This window comes from Trachurus trachurus, assembly GCF_905171665.1.
Source record: "Trachurus trachurus genome assembly, chromosome: 7".
NCBI lineage: Eukaryota > Metazoa > Chordata > Actinopteri > Carangiformes > Carangidae > Trachurus > Trachurus trachurus.
Genome location: NC_139901.1, coordinates 32,430,318 through 32,445,565, shown reverse-complemented (window position 1 = coordinate 32,445,565; position 15,248 = coordinate 32,430,318). Strand labels below are relative to the sequence as shown.

The window sequence follows — 15,248 nt, the reverse complement described above, 5'->3', positions numbered from 1 at the left end:
TTTTCTTGTAATATGACTTTTTCTGGTAAAATTGGGACATTATTCTCGTAAAATTAGCCTATGAGCCTTAGCCATTTCTCGTGAAATTGTGACTTTTTTCTTGTAATATGACTTTTTCTCGTAAAATTATGACTTTTTTCTCATAAAATTTGCCTATGACTTCTTATTTGTAAGATTATGACTTTCTTCTCAATATGACTTTTTCCTGTACAATTATGACTTTATTCTCGTAAAATTTGTGTATAACTTTTCGATGCATGACTATACATGTATAATAATACCTGTATAATAATAATAATGAATAAAATTCATTATTATTATTATACATCATGCAACAGAAGATTATGACCTTTATTTCGGAATATGACTTTTTTTTCTTGTGAAATCAGCCTATGACTTTTTTCATGAAATATTATGTCTTTTTCTTGTGAAATTATGACTTCCTTCTCATAATGACTTTTTTTTCGTAGAATTTACTTTATTCTCATAAAATTGGGACATTATTCTCGTAAAATTAGCCTATGACTTTTTTCTTGAAATACTATGACTTTCTTCTCATAATATGACTTTTTTCTTGTGAAAATTTTTCTTCTCATAATGACTTTTTTCTTGTAATGACTTTTTTCTAGTGAAACTGTGACTTTCTTCATGTAATATGACTTTTTCTCGTACAATTATGACTTTATTCTCATAAAATTAGCCTATGACATTTCTTGAAATATGACTTTTTTCTTCTAAAAATTATGACTTTCTTCTCAAAACGACTTTTTCTCATGATTTTTTTCTTGTGAAATTGTGACTTTTTTCTCATAATATGACTTTTTCTCGTAAAATTATGACATTATTCTTGTACAATTATGACTTTATTCTTGTGAAATTGTGACTTTTTTCTTGTAATATGATTTTTTCTCGTAAAATTATACTCAAAGTCTGTGAAAAATGTTTTTCTCAACGTGGCCCTAATACTCCGTCGATGAACTGTTGAATCTGAACTCATGTTTTTACACAACCATCTGATCCTCAAACTAGAAGCTGCGACCGTGCTGCTGCTGCTGCTGCATCATGCAAGAGAAGATTGTATAACACGGAGAGGAACACAACGAGGCCTCGCCACGGAGCCGAGGAGTCTGCAGCAGCAGGAAGCAGCAGAGTGTTTTACATCTGCTCTGCTCAGTGACCCACCTTACGAGACGACTCAGCCCCGTTCCCCAGCTCCAGCTCCTCCGAGTGCAGCTCGCAGAAGAATCTCCCTGGGGGGACGTGACAGATGAAAACAATAAGAAGCAGTCGAGAAAAATCAGAAACTAGTGAATAAGAAGACGAAGAGGATGATGAAACCCTGCTGTTTTCTTAAATGATTAATCTGCTCTCAGCCTGGATGGGAACTCCTCTAGAAAAAAAAAGGGTCTCAGTGCCAAATTATTAATTTCAAATAAAAACCCGGTGCTTCATGAGCTGCAGCGACCGACGTCTCATCTCTGCTCTGACTCAACACCTGCTCCCACAGGTGAAACAGCTGTCGGTGCTTCATACTCAGCGGCGGCTACGTTAGCAGATTAAAGATTAAAGATTAAAATACATTTGAGTCTCCTCATTATGTCATGAGTCCACACTTTAACCCCTTAAATACCTGTTTTAGTCCCTCTTCTTTGTAGAGAAAAACACAAAAATTTGATTTTTTCCCATCCCATACATGCAAATTTGAAATTTTTGGGGGGCATCAATATTGATTTTGATCAATTTAAATTTTCTGTGCAAGTTTTTTGTAAATAAAAAAAAATGCTCTTTTAAACATATGCAAAATAAATATTATGTATAAATATATTTTTTCATTTTTTTTAAAATGAATGTCATTATTAACTTCCGTCCTCACCATACATAACAAAAAATCATGAGTTTTCTAAAATTTTAACCCCTTAAATACCAGTTTTAGTGATTAAAGTCCCTCTTTTTTGTAGAGAAAAACACAAAAAGTTAATTTTTTTCCATCCCATATTTAAATTTGAATTTTTTGCGGAGGGTATGAGAATTAGCAAGAATTTTTAGATATATTTTTAAAGGTACTGTCTGTCTATTTATCTATTGATTCTGTCTATTTATTGTTGTGTTGTTGAGCTAACCGGTGCTCTGGTCGAAGGTGTATCCTCCCAGTCGGAGCGTGATGCCGCAGCGGTGGCAGCTGAAGCAGCTGCGGTGGAAGAACTTCCCCTCGGCGCTGATGCGCTCCAGCACGTAGACCCGCCGAGCGCAGAAGTAACACTCCTCGCTGTGCGTCATCGACCCACCAGAACCAGGACCAGGTTCTGGTTCAGGTTCAGCCTCAGGTTCAGGTTGAGGACTGAGCGCCGGTGAAGCAGGAGGAGCTGCCGTCTGGAGGGAAAAAGGTCACGAGGCGGAAAATTCACACAACGACAACAACGACAACGATGATAAATAACTCATTGAGTGCCAACCACGTAATTTCTCGTTTTTCGTTCCCATCCGTTGAGTGCCAAAAATGTAACGGCCAAAGCAGACCGGCACCACCGACCCGTACCACAGAAGGACCGCGACCGACCTGCTGTGGCCGAGAGACCCTCACGTTCCGCGGCGAGAGGCTGTGACACGGCACGGTGCGTCTGTGTTATACCCCTTTCCCACTGGTCAAAAAACCTGTTTAAACCCGCTAACCATCGGCTTTTGGTGGCAGTGGGAAAGGCGCACCGAGCCGCGTCGTCAAACGACTCGGCAAGCGACGCGGGTTAAAATCGCCTTTAATCGGCTCGGCTCTGCTCGGCTTGCAGTGGGAACGCCAGACCCGCGTCAACCCGCTAGTTTACGTGATGACACTGAACGTTACGTGACGCTACGTCATCGCGCCGGTCGCGTCTCATATCACGTACCAAAACAAAGCTCCGCTCCGCTCTGCTCTCACTCGAGACTGGGATCAAAACATCAAACACTGACCAAAAACGATAGAAAAGAAGAAAAGAAAAGAAGCGACCGTCTGTTTAACTGACGTGTTGCCGCGGACGTCCGTCATCCGGCCGCAGCAGACTCTCTGTCCTCCGCGGTCCTGGTGCTGCAGGTCAGCCTGCCAAAGAGTCTGCCTCGGCGGACGGACACTCCGCGGCGGGCGGCTGTGGCATGGCTGTGTGTGTCTCTTGCACCGCGGATGAGAGCGGGGCGACTGGTTTATGCTCTGTCTGATCCCTCAGCGGGGGGTCAGACTCGGCTCATTTTGGTCAATGGGAAAGGGGCCAAATGCCGATTGTTAGCGGGTCGACCCGCGTTTAAAAAACCCGCGTCGACCCGCTAATTTTAGGGGGAAAACGGCTTAGTTGTTGTTTAGTGGCGCCCCCCCCGCCCCCGATGGTGGTTTTGTGAATAGAACAACAATTGTTGTATATATTTATCTTACACGAGCCCTTTGATCCATAAATGCGAGTGTCAGAAGAGCGACAGGCACAAACAGATCACCTTTCATAAAAGACGCTCTATCTCCTTTTCTAGAAAAAAAGACCGTGAAATTTTGGTGAAACCCAGCCATGTTTAGCTTGACTTTTCTCAGGAACAGAGGCACGTAGAAACAAACGGTTTGTGGCCATTTGAAGCAGAAAGTTTCACCTTTCAAATGAGCCACAGTATGTGTTGGTGGCAATAATATAGAATACACTGTGGCTCTGCAAAAATCGTCAAAAATGGTCTAAATTGTCGGTACACTTGACTAAAACTTTGGAAAGGAGCGTGGCACTCAATGAGTTAACATGAAGATGATGAAGTCAAGAGCTCCACTCACACTGTCCTCATCTCCCATCCTCGTCTCTCGTTCTCTCGCTCGTTTCTCTGCTGCCAATTTCTCCTGCAGAGAGAGAGAGAAAGAAAAAAACAAAAACGAATCAGGAAACTTCTGAATTATCATGTGACCTGATTATGTTGAAAATGTGGAGGACAAACAAACTCGATTAGACCCAGAAACTCCTCTGACTAACAAAACAAACACATGACTCAGTGTGTTTATGGAGAAACAACGTCTCAGTCTCAGTCTCTTATCAGTTCTCGGTGCTTTTGTGTGTCAAGTCGACAACAGTGGACGTTGCTCTATGACGTTATTATTGAACCGTACGCTGTTGTGTTGTGATGTGTTGTGTTGTGTACCTACTGTACCTTGCGTCTTTGCAGAGAGTTGTGCTTCAGCTTGTTCAGGAAGAAGACGGCCGCCTGCGTCTGGGACAGAGTCAGAGTCTTGGACGTCGGCAGGAAGCCTGCAGGCTCTGGTGGCCGGCGGAGAAAATGTCACACACACACACACACACACACAGAAACACAGAGAGAGAAACACACACACACACCAGATTCAGGTTATCTCGTCACCATCATCACAGTAAACCTGGAGTCGGCCTGCTCTCAGCTTCACACGCAGCTGCTTCTAATATTCTGCCTGTAACTTTTTTATTTTATTATTATTATGTCCCATCAGTATTCATGTTGGAGCCTCACACACACACACGCACACACACACACACACACACACAAATACATTAATCATCCCTCTATTCAGCAGCGTCAGGCTCAATCTAACTTGTCAATCCTCGTCTAAACTCTCAGACCAGCAGCACCACTCTTCCTCTTCCTCCTCCTCCTCCTCCTGCTGGTTGAGTGGCGTCTCCCCCTTTCTGCTCCGTATCCTCGGACTGACTGATGTGCAGCAGCAGCAGCAGCAGCACGCACACACACCGACACACACACACACACACACACCGACAGCGTTTATACACATCACATCACACCCACTCCAGCAGCTCAGCTCACCTCAGCTCGTTGATACACGCTGCTGCTGCTGCTGCTGCTGCTGCTGCACAAACTCACATCACTGCACATGAATTAATAGATAAATAAATAAATATACCTGCGCCGCAAGCGGTTTAGAGAGAATCCGTGTGTGTGTGTGTGTGTGTGCAGCAGCAGCAGCATGGGTGGATCGGTCCCATCAGACTGTGCTCAGCACCGAGCCGTTAGCTGCTCTGCTGCTGCTGCTGCTGCTGCTGCTGCTGGAGGATCGCTGCTGCAGCTCCACCAGGCGACAGACAGAAGCTCCAGCTCAGAGCAGCAGCAGCACTGAGCCTCTTCAGCCAGATGCATTCTGGGTGAGCATGCTCTTAAAGAGGCAGCGCTGATTTTTTTTTTTTTTTTTTTTTTTTACTCCTCACCTCTCAACACCCAACACACCTGACCCTTCTAAAGGTGATGTGAAGCTGTGAACGCTGTGCCGTGTCTAAGCAGCTGAGTTATTATGTAAGATCGATGGAGATAAATAAATAACTTTAAAGTGACTTAATTGATGAGACTGTTAGAGCTGGGCTAGGCAGGATTTGTTTTAAAAAAAACTAAATATTAAAGGACACGTCCACTCAAATTCAACCTGGGGCTCTAGTTTCTAATATTTTAGATCCAACAGAATGAATCTGCAGGTTTTCTTTATACTGTCTCCTGTTCTGCAGTAGTTCTGTCTGTATTGAAGCCCCGAAATGCAAAATTGTCCCGAAAAAAATCAAATAAGTCTATATTTCAAGCTTGTTTGTAGTGGAAGCTCCTCTTTCCGTTTCGTCAAATTTGACGAACCGGGAAGAGGAGCTTCGAGAAGCTTCCGCTACAAAACAAACTTGAAATATGGACTTATTAAAAGATTTTCGGGACAATTTTGCATTTCGGGGCTTCAATACAATACGGACATTACATACGAGCAGCATGGAGGTATTTGGATGTTTTTTGGTGTGTCTTTTTGTTACGAAGACAGTTGGTATCCATTTGCAACCGTTATATTGACATGCACTGCTACGCCGAGACCCCCTGTAACTCAGAGAAGCCACGGAGGACTCTGAAACTTCTCCCAGCCCTTAGTCCACATGAGGGGGAGGAGATAATGAGTGAAATTTCAATTTTGGGTGAACTATCCCTTGAACCATGTAGGGGCCAGTCAGACTGTCTCTTACCTTTGGGCGGAGCAGTGAAGGCTTTCTGCACCTGTGTGAGGTACAGCACCATGGACAGTTTGTCTATCTGGCCGCTGTTGGCGAGGTCGGCGGCGGCCATGACGGGTGGGATGCCCAGCTCCCTCTGCAGCACGCTGAAGGCCAGCTGGTTGTTGTGGACCGGGCTGGACTCGTCCAGAGAGGACACGTCGCTGTGGAGGAAACACACACACAGCTTCACTTTCTATCGCAAACATCTGCACATTCACCACGCTATGAGATAATAACACAACGTTACCACACAGAGTTGTTTTAGAGGGAAATACAAGCAAAACCACTGATGCGCGTTGCCTTCAGGGACAGTTTTTCATCAACAGTCTCTGTATTTCCCTCTAAAACAACTCTTCCAGTTTGATCCCTTTCTATATTCTGAAGGTTTTTACAGAGGGGATTGTTGATATACAGTATCATTCACAGCCTGATTTATACAACATTTTATTCTTAAAAACATGGAGAAATTAGACTCTAATATGCCAACAAAATAAAACAAGAATTTTGAAAGTAGCTTTATCCATTGTTCAGATTTCGGTTCTGGAAATATATGGAAATTAGCACATATTTAATTAGATAGTGCCTCATTTACATATTTAAACAGATGTTTTTTGTATTACAAGTTTTGTCAAATTGTATGTGATAAACTTGGGAAGTTTCATGGTGATATCTGTTAGTTTAAATGTTGACCCTATTCACCTGTAGTGTCTCAGCTTTACTTTCTATCTCGTACATCCCCTTTCTATTATTCTGATCCCATCGAACCGCATCTTTACGTCTTATCTGGTTCCTCCTGGTCTCGGTCTGTCGCTCGTATTTCCTGTGTGACGGCGCCTTTTTTTCTGTGGAGTTCCTATTTTTTTTTTTTTTTTTAGTTCCTGTTTTTTGTTTATTTACTAATTCTCCGTCTTTACCCAGATTCAAATCGAGACTAAAAAATGCTCTGATCACAAAACATTGTTGCATATGATACTGACTTTTTGTAAAACCTTGTAATCTGTTTTGTTTTTTGGTTTGTTTGTTCCTATTATTATTATCATGTGTCTGTATGTATGTAGTATATATAGCCTATATATTTTCTCTTTTTTTATTTATTTAAAATTATAATTTTTTCTCTTTTATTTAATTCTATTTTGTATTATTTTGTTTATAATGCTATTCAAGATATATTAATGTTTCTTTTGCTTTGTTATTTGTGCAATTGCTTTTATAGGTGAGGTTTAAATATAAGCCCATAGTGGGTTTCTACCTCACCTGCACACCTGTCTTTTTTCAATTTAATGTTTGAAATGCAAATGAACATAAACATAAACTAAAAAGGAACACGTGGCATTTACATGTTTCTGTATTGCGTGTAATGTGCTTCAGATGGATGTGGTTCTTATTGATTTGAGCCTCATTAGTGATGCACACTGGCCTGCTGTGCTCTTCAGCCTGATTATATGGACGTTAATGTGGCTCAGAAATTAATGCAGAGACGTTATGTGACTGTATGATGATTATGTTGTCGTTGTGTGATGTGTTCGGTGGAAGAAGGAGAATAAAAACAACTAGAACATCTGTATGAAGCTTTGTTTGTTCATTCACTCGTTTTGTTCCACTCTATTCCCACGCACTGACGAGATGTTGATCTTTATTGTTATTTGATCCCGGATCAATTCGACGGCCTGAAGCTGCTGTTACTGTCCTGACTGACTGAGGCTTTTATTCATCTCAGACTCTGAGAACAAGGAGAAACAGTGAAGTTTCCCAAAGCTCCTGCATCTCTTTAACACATTTATGCTAATTTACATGATTTAATTGTGATAACTAGTGTAATAACTTGTAATATTGCTGAGCCTCTGGTTACTGTTTGTTTAACTACAGGGTAAAAATGAGTAAAATGCAAATATGTAATGTAATGTATGCATCTTTCTTTCCTTCTTTCTTTCTTTCCAAGAACTGGGTCAAATTAGCATCACTACGTAATTATGCAGCATCCCGTCTCATTAGTGGATGTTTGTTTGTCTGATCGATCTCCCACTCACATGAGCTGCGGTCTGAAGTGGTGGATCAGAGCGCACAGGGCCAGACCCGACCGCCACGACTGGGTGAAGTCCTTCACGTTGACGTGGTCGTAACCTGCCGTGTGTTTCTGGCACCAACGCAGCAGCTCGTCACAGCCGCCGACCGAGTCTGAGACAACACACACACAAAAACACACACACACACACACACACACACACACACACACAAAGACAAACACAAACAGATCATCAGACAGTTTGACTCCAGTTTGACTCAGTTCCCTTTGAGCATCTTTAATTCTGTCTCATCTGGGAAAAAAAGCATGCAGTTTTCTTCCTGTTAAAGGGATAGTTCAACATTTTGGCAAATTGGCCCATTGCCATAATCCCTATAGTCATAGCAGTAGGTTCGTTACCTTTAATTGTCGGTGCAAGCTATTTTTAGAACGGCGTAGCAGAGCCGTGAGCTGCTCAGAGCTACGCTACGGAGGCTCATGGGATTTCTTGGTTTTCCTCATCAAACTCATCAAATACACAATCCAACAACTCCACAACGCTCTGGTGGACAAGTTGTGAGCTGCACATTCACCACGCTATGAGATAATAACACAACGTTACCACACAGAGTTGTTGTAGAGGGAAATTCATGCAAAACCGCTGATGCACATTGCCTTCAGGGACAGTTTTTCATCAACAGTCTCTGTATTTCCCTCTAAAACAACTCTGTGTGGTAACGTTGTGTTATTATCTCATAGCGTGGTGAATGTGCAGCTCACAACTTGTCCACGACAGCGTTTTGGAGTTTTGGGATTTTGTATTTGATGAGTTTGATGAGGGAAACCAAGAAATTCCTTTAGCCTCCATAGCGTAGCTCTGAGCAGCTCACGGCTCTGCTCCACCGTTCTAAAAATAGCTTGCACTGACAATTAAAGGTAACGAACCTACTGCTATGACTATAGGGATTATGGCAATGGGCCAATTTGCCAAAATGTTGAACTATCCCTTTAATGGCAAATTTGACCTTGCTGGTCGCACACGGTTTGTTGTTTGGGAATATTTTAAACTGTTCACAGGGAATAACAGGTAACTCTGTCAGATACACTATAGCCATGTTTACTTGGACACAAATAACCGGAATAAAATAGGAATAAATGCCGATCTATGGAGCTAAAATGGGGTCAAATGTTTTGTAAAATTTGAAACTGAAATTTCAAATTTTGATCTTGAATTTTGAAAGTATTTTTCAAAACTCAAGATCAATATCAACGTATTCAAAATAAAAATAAATGTACAAAAGGTTTTTTTCAGTTTAAATATAATTATGATCAACTCTGGTAATTCTTTTGAATGAATCATTTATTTTCATTTTTTGCTTTCATATGTTTTGATATTTGGGAATTTTTTCAGATTCAGATCTTTCTTTTTCAGATAAAACATGCCACTGAAAGAAATAGGATTCCAAATTGAGTTGATCATAATTATATTTAACCTAAAAAAACATTCCACCAATTCCCGACCGTCACTGACAACTAAAGCCTCGACTGGTAACTAAGTATGAGGGCCGTTGTAGTGAGCTAGCTCGATGCTAACTTCGGCTAGCGGTAGCGGTTAGCATCCTCACATCCCCTCCACCGCTCCTTTCAGTTTTTTTTGGGCCAGAGTAGCCTAAAAAGACTTACAAGAACTCTTTTATCCCCACTGCAATGCAAATTTTAAACGAAAAGAAATAGCCTACCTGTTTTTAGGGCAAGATCTAGGCCTACTTGCTGTTGCAGCTTTTATGTGAGCGTCAATGTGAATTTTATAGCTTTTATGTGAGATTTTTTTGTGAGTTTTTACATTGGTGTTTGTATGTCTAACTGTTCGGAGCCTAACTGATGACAATTTTCTGTTCTTGTGACAGACAATAAAGTTTTGAATTTGAATTTGAATTTGAACAAAACTCCAGACTCTACCTTTAAAGACACTAAATCAACCAAGAGACACAGACAGACAGACACACTCAGGACCAACTGACCTTGACGCATGTGAACAAACTTGTCCTTCAGTCTCTTGCTCAGTGTGCGGGACTTATCCACATCATACAGGTGCTGCACCTACAGCAGATAGAGGGACAGGTAGATGAGTCATCACATATCAGAGATGATTTAAAGGACAATTCCGGGCAAATTCAACTGGGGGCTGCATGTATGTTCCTAACATTTTAGGTCTAACAGAAGGAATCTGAAGGTTTTCAGTTTAATGTCTCCTGTTTTGCGGTAGTTGTGTCTGTCCCCGCATCGCCACGGCAGCAATGAATGGGAGCGGATTGAAGTTCTGCTGCTTAGGCTGTTTCCATCCCTCAAAGCCACAGACAGCTTCAGACGGAGACTCAAACATGCAGCCAGAAGTTTATTTACTTCAACAAGCCGACATGTTTGTAAAACTAGATCTAATTCAAAGTCTCGCAGAGTCGAGACCCAAGTTGACGCTCGGTGTGTTCAGGTGCAGTGGGAAGCTCCCGTTTGTGTCATAAACACAGGAATATCAACTCTTGACTTGCTTGAAGTAAATAAACTTCTGGGTGCATGTTTGAGTCTCCATCTGACGCTGTCTGTGGCTTTGAGGGATGGAAACAGCCTAAGCAGCAGAACTTCAATCCGCTCCCATTCATCGTTGCCGTGGCGACGCGGGGACAGACACAACTACCGCAAAACAGGAGACATTAAACTGAAAACCTTCAGATTCCTTCTGTTAGACCTAAAATGTTAGGAACATACAGCCCCGAGTTGAATTTGCCCGGAATTGTCCTTTAACGACATGAACCGAACTATTATCAGCTTTTCTCTCCATCTAAACCACTGATGCAGCTAAGAAACTCAAATCTGTTTTGTTGTGTTGGTTTAACTCTAATTTGTGTCTGTGATCGACCTTCATGATGATTAAAAACGTCTCAGGTTTTAAAATCTGTGTTGGGTAAATAAATAAAGGAGGAGGAGGAGGAGGAGGAGGAGGAGGAGGAGGAGGAGGAGGAGGAGGAGGAGTGTTCCTGACCTGGTGGCTCTGGATGGACATGAGGTTCACTCTCTGGTACCGTGTTTTGGGGTTGATGCTGTAAGCTGCGTAGTTTTTACTGGTGCTTTCTGGCGTGGTCTGAGACAGGAGCTGGTAAACGCTCTCCCTGTGGGTTAGAGGAGAAACCAGAGCAGAGAGACCGATCGTTAAAGGGATAGTTCACCCAAAATTCAAATTTCATTACTCATTATCTCCTCCCCCTCATGTGGACTAAGGGCTGGGAGAAGTTTCAGAGTCCTCCGTGGCTTCTCTGAGTTACAGGGGGTCTCGGCGTAGCACTGCATGTCCATATGACGGTTGCAAATGGATACCAACTGTCTTCGTAACAAAAAGACACACCAAAAAACATCCAAATACCTCCATGCTGCGGAGCTTCCGCTGCAAACAAGCTTGAAATATAGACTTATTTAATTTTTTTTTTTTCGCATTTCGGGGCTTCAATACAAGGCGGACATTACATACTACTTATTTCAAGTGAAAGTTTGTTTGAAACAAGTGAAAATGATCTAAAAACAAGTTCATTTTTAGGTGATGAGTCTTATTTTAAGTGGAACGAGATTAGTTTTGACTAGAAATGAGACATTTTGACAAGAAACAAGACAAATATTCTTGGAAAGATTTTGAGTTTTTGCAGTGCAGCCCTTAGTCCACATGAGGGTGAGTAGATAATGAGTGAAATTTCAATTTTGAGTGAACTATCCCTTTAAACACAGAAACACAGAGATGCACAACAAGAAACTGACAGGAATAGAAAGAGTGTGATGGTGATGGTGGGTGAGTTTAGTTTAGAGTTGACTCAGCAGTTTGGGTTTAACACTGAATGAACAGCAGGTTTCCTATAACAAGTAAAGACTTCCAGTAAAGTCGTGTCGAGTTCATATCAAACGCTCAGAATCTGCAGGTTTTTCTCAGGAAACTCATGTTTTTTTTTATTCTTATCACATGAAGGCATGATGCTGAAATAATCTGAACATCTATGAAATCAAAACAAACTTCTGATGATGATGATGATGATGATGATATAAATTGTGTCTGGAGGAGATCCATTTGGTTAAATGCCTAAAATCCTTATGAACTGAAATCAAATATTGTACGAAGTCAAAGAGTGGTTTTAAAATTCACAGTGTTTCTATAACTTCCTTTGACTGTGACATAGGTTTTCAGTATTAAGGCTGTTTTCACACATACTGCTGCAAAAAATGACACATCGTTTCAGTTTTTTTTTAAGCTCGTATGGCTCACGCTCAAATGCCACATAACTGACAGAGCGTCAAGTTTCCACGATGACTGACCAGATAAAGAGGCGAGGTACGTCATGTTTATATTACATAGTAAAAATGAAACTGAGAAGTAACGCTAAATTTTGAATCTGAACTCTCCAGGTGTGGTGTCTCCTCCTCTGTGTCTCTAACCCTCCTCTCCTCCATGTGCATCTGTTTCCAACAACGAAGCATACCTGTCAAGTATCCCGTTTTGGCCGGGAAAGTTTCGTATTTTACCCTTCTTTCCCGCCGTCCTCCCGTATTAGTATTTTCCCGTAAATCTCCCATATTTTAACCCGCGTTATTAAAGCAGATATCAGCTTCACGGCCGTTTCGGCTAATGCTGCGTTCAAGGCAGGCTTTTGAAACCGTAAGTTACAGCTTCAAGTCACAACTACGACTTGGTAGCGTTCCAGGTAACCCGTAGCTCGTGTTTTTACCATCCTGTTGTCTGTGAAAGTTCCCTATAACGGCCACTCGTAACTTCCGACCCGTGAACTCGTACCAGATCGAACTGGTATGACTTCACAGGAAGGAAAAACACAAAGTACGAGTTTCTTTGAACGCACCATGAGTTAGCAGCCCCCGCCCTTGTCAGGCATCAATTGGTCCTCGTGCTACGTCACCACATTCACGCGCATCCCTTGGCTGCACACACAGCCCTTCATGCCGTTCTCTCTCCTCATTGGATAACACTTGTATCCCACAAGGAAAATTTTCTCCTCGGGTTACAGCAGAGCAGAGTGACGGAGTGACTCGTGTTTAGGCTGAAATACTTCATGTAAGTGATTGCTGACGGAAAATAGGACTATTTAGGACTTATATTAACAAAAACATTCCACTGATATCTGCTTTAAAAAATAATAATAATCTTGATGACCGTGCTCGTCATGTAGGATCTCAACTCTCTGATTGGTGTGCGAGCAGTGCACACAGCCCAAAGCCTACTAACTAGACCATCATCACCATGGCGCTGACTGCTCATCAAGCTTGTAACGGGCCGACCCGCGGTTGTTGAAAAAAAAAAAAAAAGACTCTAGATATTTTCTGCGCAAACCATACAGTCTATGGCGCGAACCAGCGCGTCCACACCGGTCGAGTTGTGCCGTCCATGCTCACTTAACCCAAAAGAACAGCCCCAGTCCAGAGAGCGAGAGAGAAATCCCTGGACATGCCTGCTCCAACTATTCATGCATCATCATCATGGGAAATTCATGCAAAACCGCTGATGCGCGTTGCCTTCAGGGACAGTTTTTCATCAAACAGTCTCTGTATTTTCCTCTAAAACAACTCTGTGTGGTAACGTTGTGTTATTATCTCATAGTGTGGTGAATGTGCAGGTCACAACTTGTCCACCAGAGCGTTGTGGAGTTGTTGGATTGTGTATTTGATGAGTTTAATGAGGGAAACCAAGAAATCCCATAATGAGCCTCCGTAGCGTAGCTCTGAGTAGCTCACGGCTCTGCTCCACCGTTCTAAAAATAGCTTGCACCGACAATTAAAGGTAACGAACCTACTGCTATGACTATAGGGATTATTATGGCAATGGGCCAATTTGCCAAAATGTTGAACTATCTATTAAAGTCAGGTGATCTGTGACTGTTTTGGTGTGTTTTCTCATGTTATTTCTCATCATAGTGCAGCAGGTGTGTGTGTGTGTGTGTGTGTGTGTGTATGTGTGTGTGTGTTTGTGTGTGTGTGTGTGATAGCGTCTCACCGCTCAGCCAGGACCTTGAGGTGGGGGACGCCCATGCCCCAGCTCCTCACCATCCACGCCGTGTCGAACGCAGCCAGAAACCCACGGGCGATGCCGGTTCCCAGAGGCCAGAACGGCTGCAGAGAGAGACACAGAAGGACGAGTTCACTACAGCTGCTGTAGCTCGTTGTTGTAGATAATCTCACAGTTAAGTGGAGCGGATGCATTTCATACACAGAGCGATTATCACACTAGGACGCACCGCGTTTATTAAAACATAAAGAGAAACTGGAACAGCTGCAAACTGAGAAACAGCAGCTGAGCTCCTGCAGAGTCTGAACAGTCTGATGCTTTCAATGTTAACAAGTTAATACTCTAATGCTAACTAACGTGGAGCTCAGTGTCTTTATAATATATCATTTTAATGATTTTAATCAATCTAATTTTACTGTCTTATTTATTTCTCTTCCTATAAAATGTGTTTTTGATTTTAATATATTTCTCTGTCTCTGTAAAGCACTTTGATTTGCCTGGTGTATGAATTGTCCTATACAAATAAATTTACCTTGCCTTGCCCTAGTTCACTGTGTTTGCACACTAACATTTCCTAATTAGCACGGTATAATTACATGTAGCAGGCACAGGTATTTATGTGTATGTTGAATATATTGAGTATGTACATTAATTTATACCTAAATGAGAAATATAATCAATATAATTAGTTATTACATACATAGTAAAAACCTATTACATAATGATATAGTAACATATTGTCACATATTCGAATAAAGAATAAACTAAAGCATCAGAAGTTCACACACTGCAAAAACTCAAAATCTTACCAAGAATATTTGTCTTATTTCTAGTCAAAATGTCATTTCTAGTCAAAACAAATCTCATTATACTTAAAATAAGTTAATAATAATAAAAATGAGCTTGTTTTTAGACACTTTTTACTTCTTTCAAGCACATTTTCACTTATTTCTAGTGAAAATTTGTTTGAAACAAATGAAAATGATCTAAAAACAAGTTAATTATTAGGTTATGAGTTTCATTTTAAGTGGAGAGAGATTAGTTTTGACTAGAAATTAGACATTTTAACAAGAAAAAGGACAAATATTCTTGGAAATACGGATGGAAAGTAGCTACTAATAGCTAAATCCGGTACAAGGCATCTCTTCTCATTTCGAGACTAATGTTATTTTGTACATTGTCCCTGATACAAATA

At 41.5% G+C, this 15,248-nt stretch overlaps 1 protein-coding gene across 1 annotated transcript in view; it reads right to left on the bottom strand.

Annotated features, from left to right (window-relative positions):
• Positions 1-15,248, bottom strand: part of mical1 (microtubule associated monooxygenase, calponin and LIM domain containing 1) — a 55,544-nt gene that overhangs the window by 14,448 nt on the left and 25,848 nt on the right. Inside the window, exons 10-18 of the mRNA XM_083975271.1 lie at positions 14,042-14,157; positions 11,042-11,168; positions 10,026-10,104; positions 8,030-8,177; positions 5,973-6,163; positions 4,147-4,253; positions 3,779-3,841; positions 2,121-2,370; positions 1,183-1,250 (exon numbers count right to left, since the gene is read on the bottom strand). Of these exons, the coding sequence (XP_083831397.1) occupies positions 1,183-1,250; positions 2,121-2,370; positions 3,779-3,841; positions 4,147-4,253; positions 5,973-6,163; positions 8,030-8,177; positions 10,026-10,104; positions 11,042-11,168; positions 14,042-14,157 (1,149 nt within the window). The remainder of the gene's footprint in view (positions 1-1,182; positions 1,251-2,120; positions 2,371-3,778; positions 3,842-4,146; positions 4,254-5,972; positions 6,164-8,029; positions 8,178-10,025; positions 10,105-11,041; positions 11,169-14,041; positions 14,158-15,248) is intronic.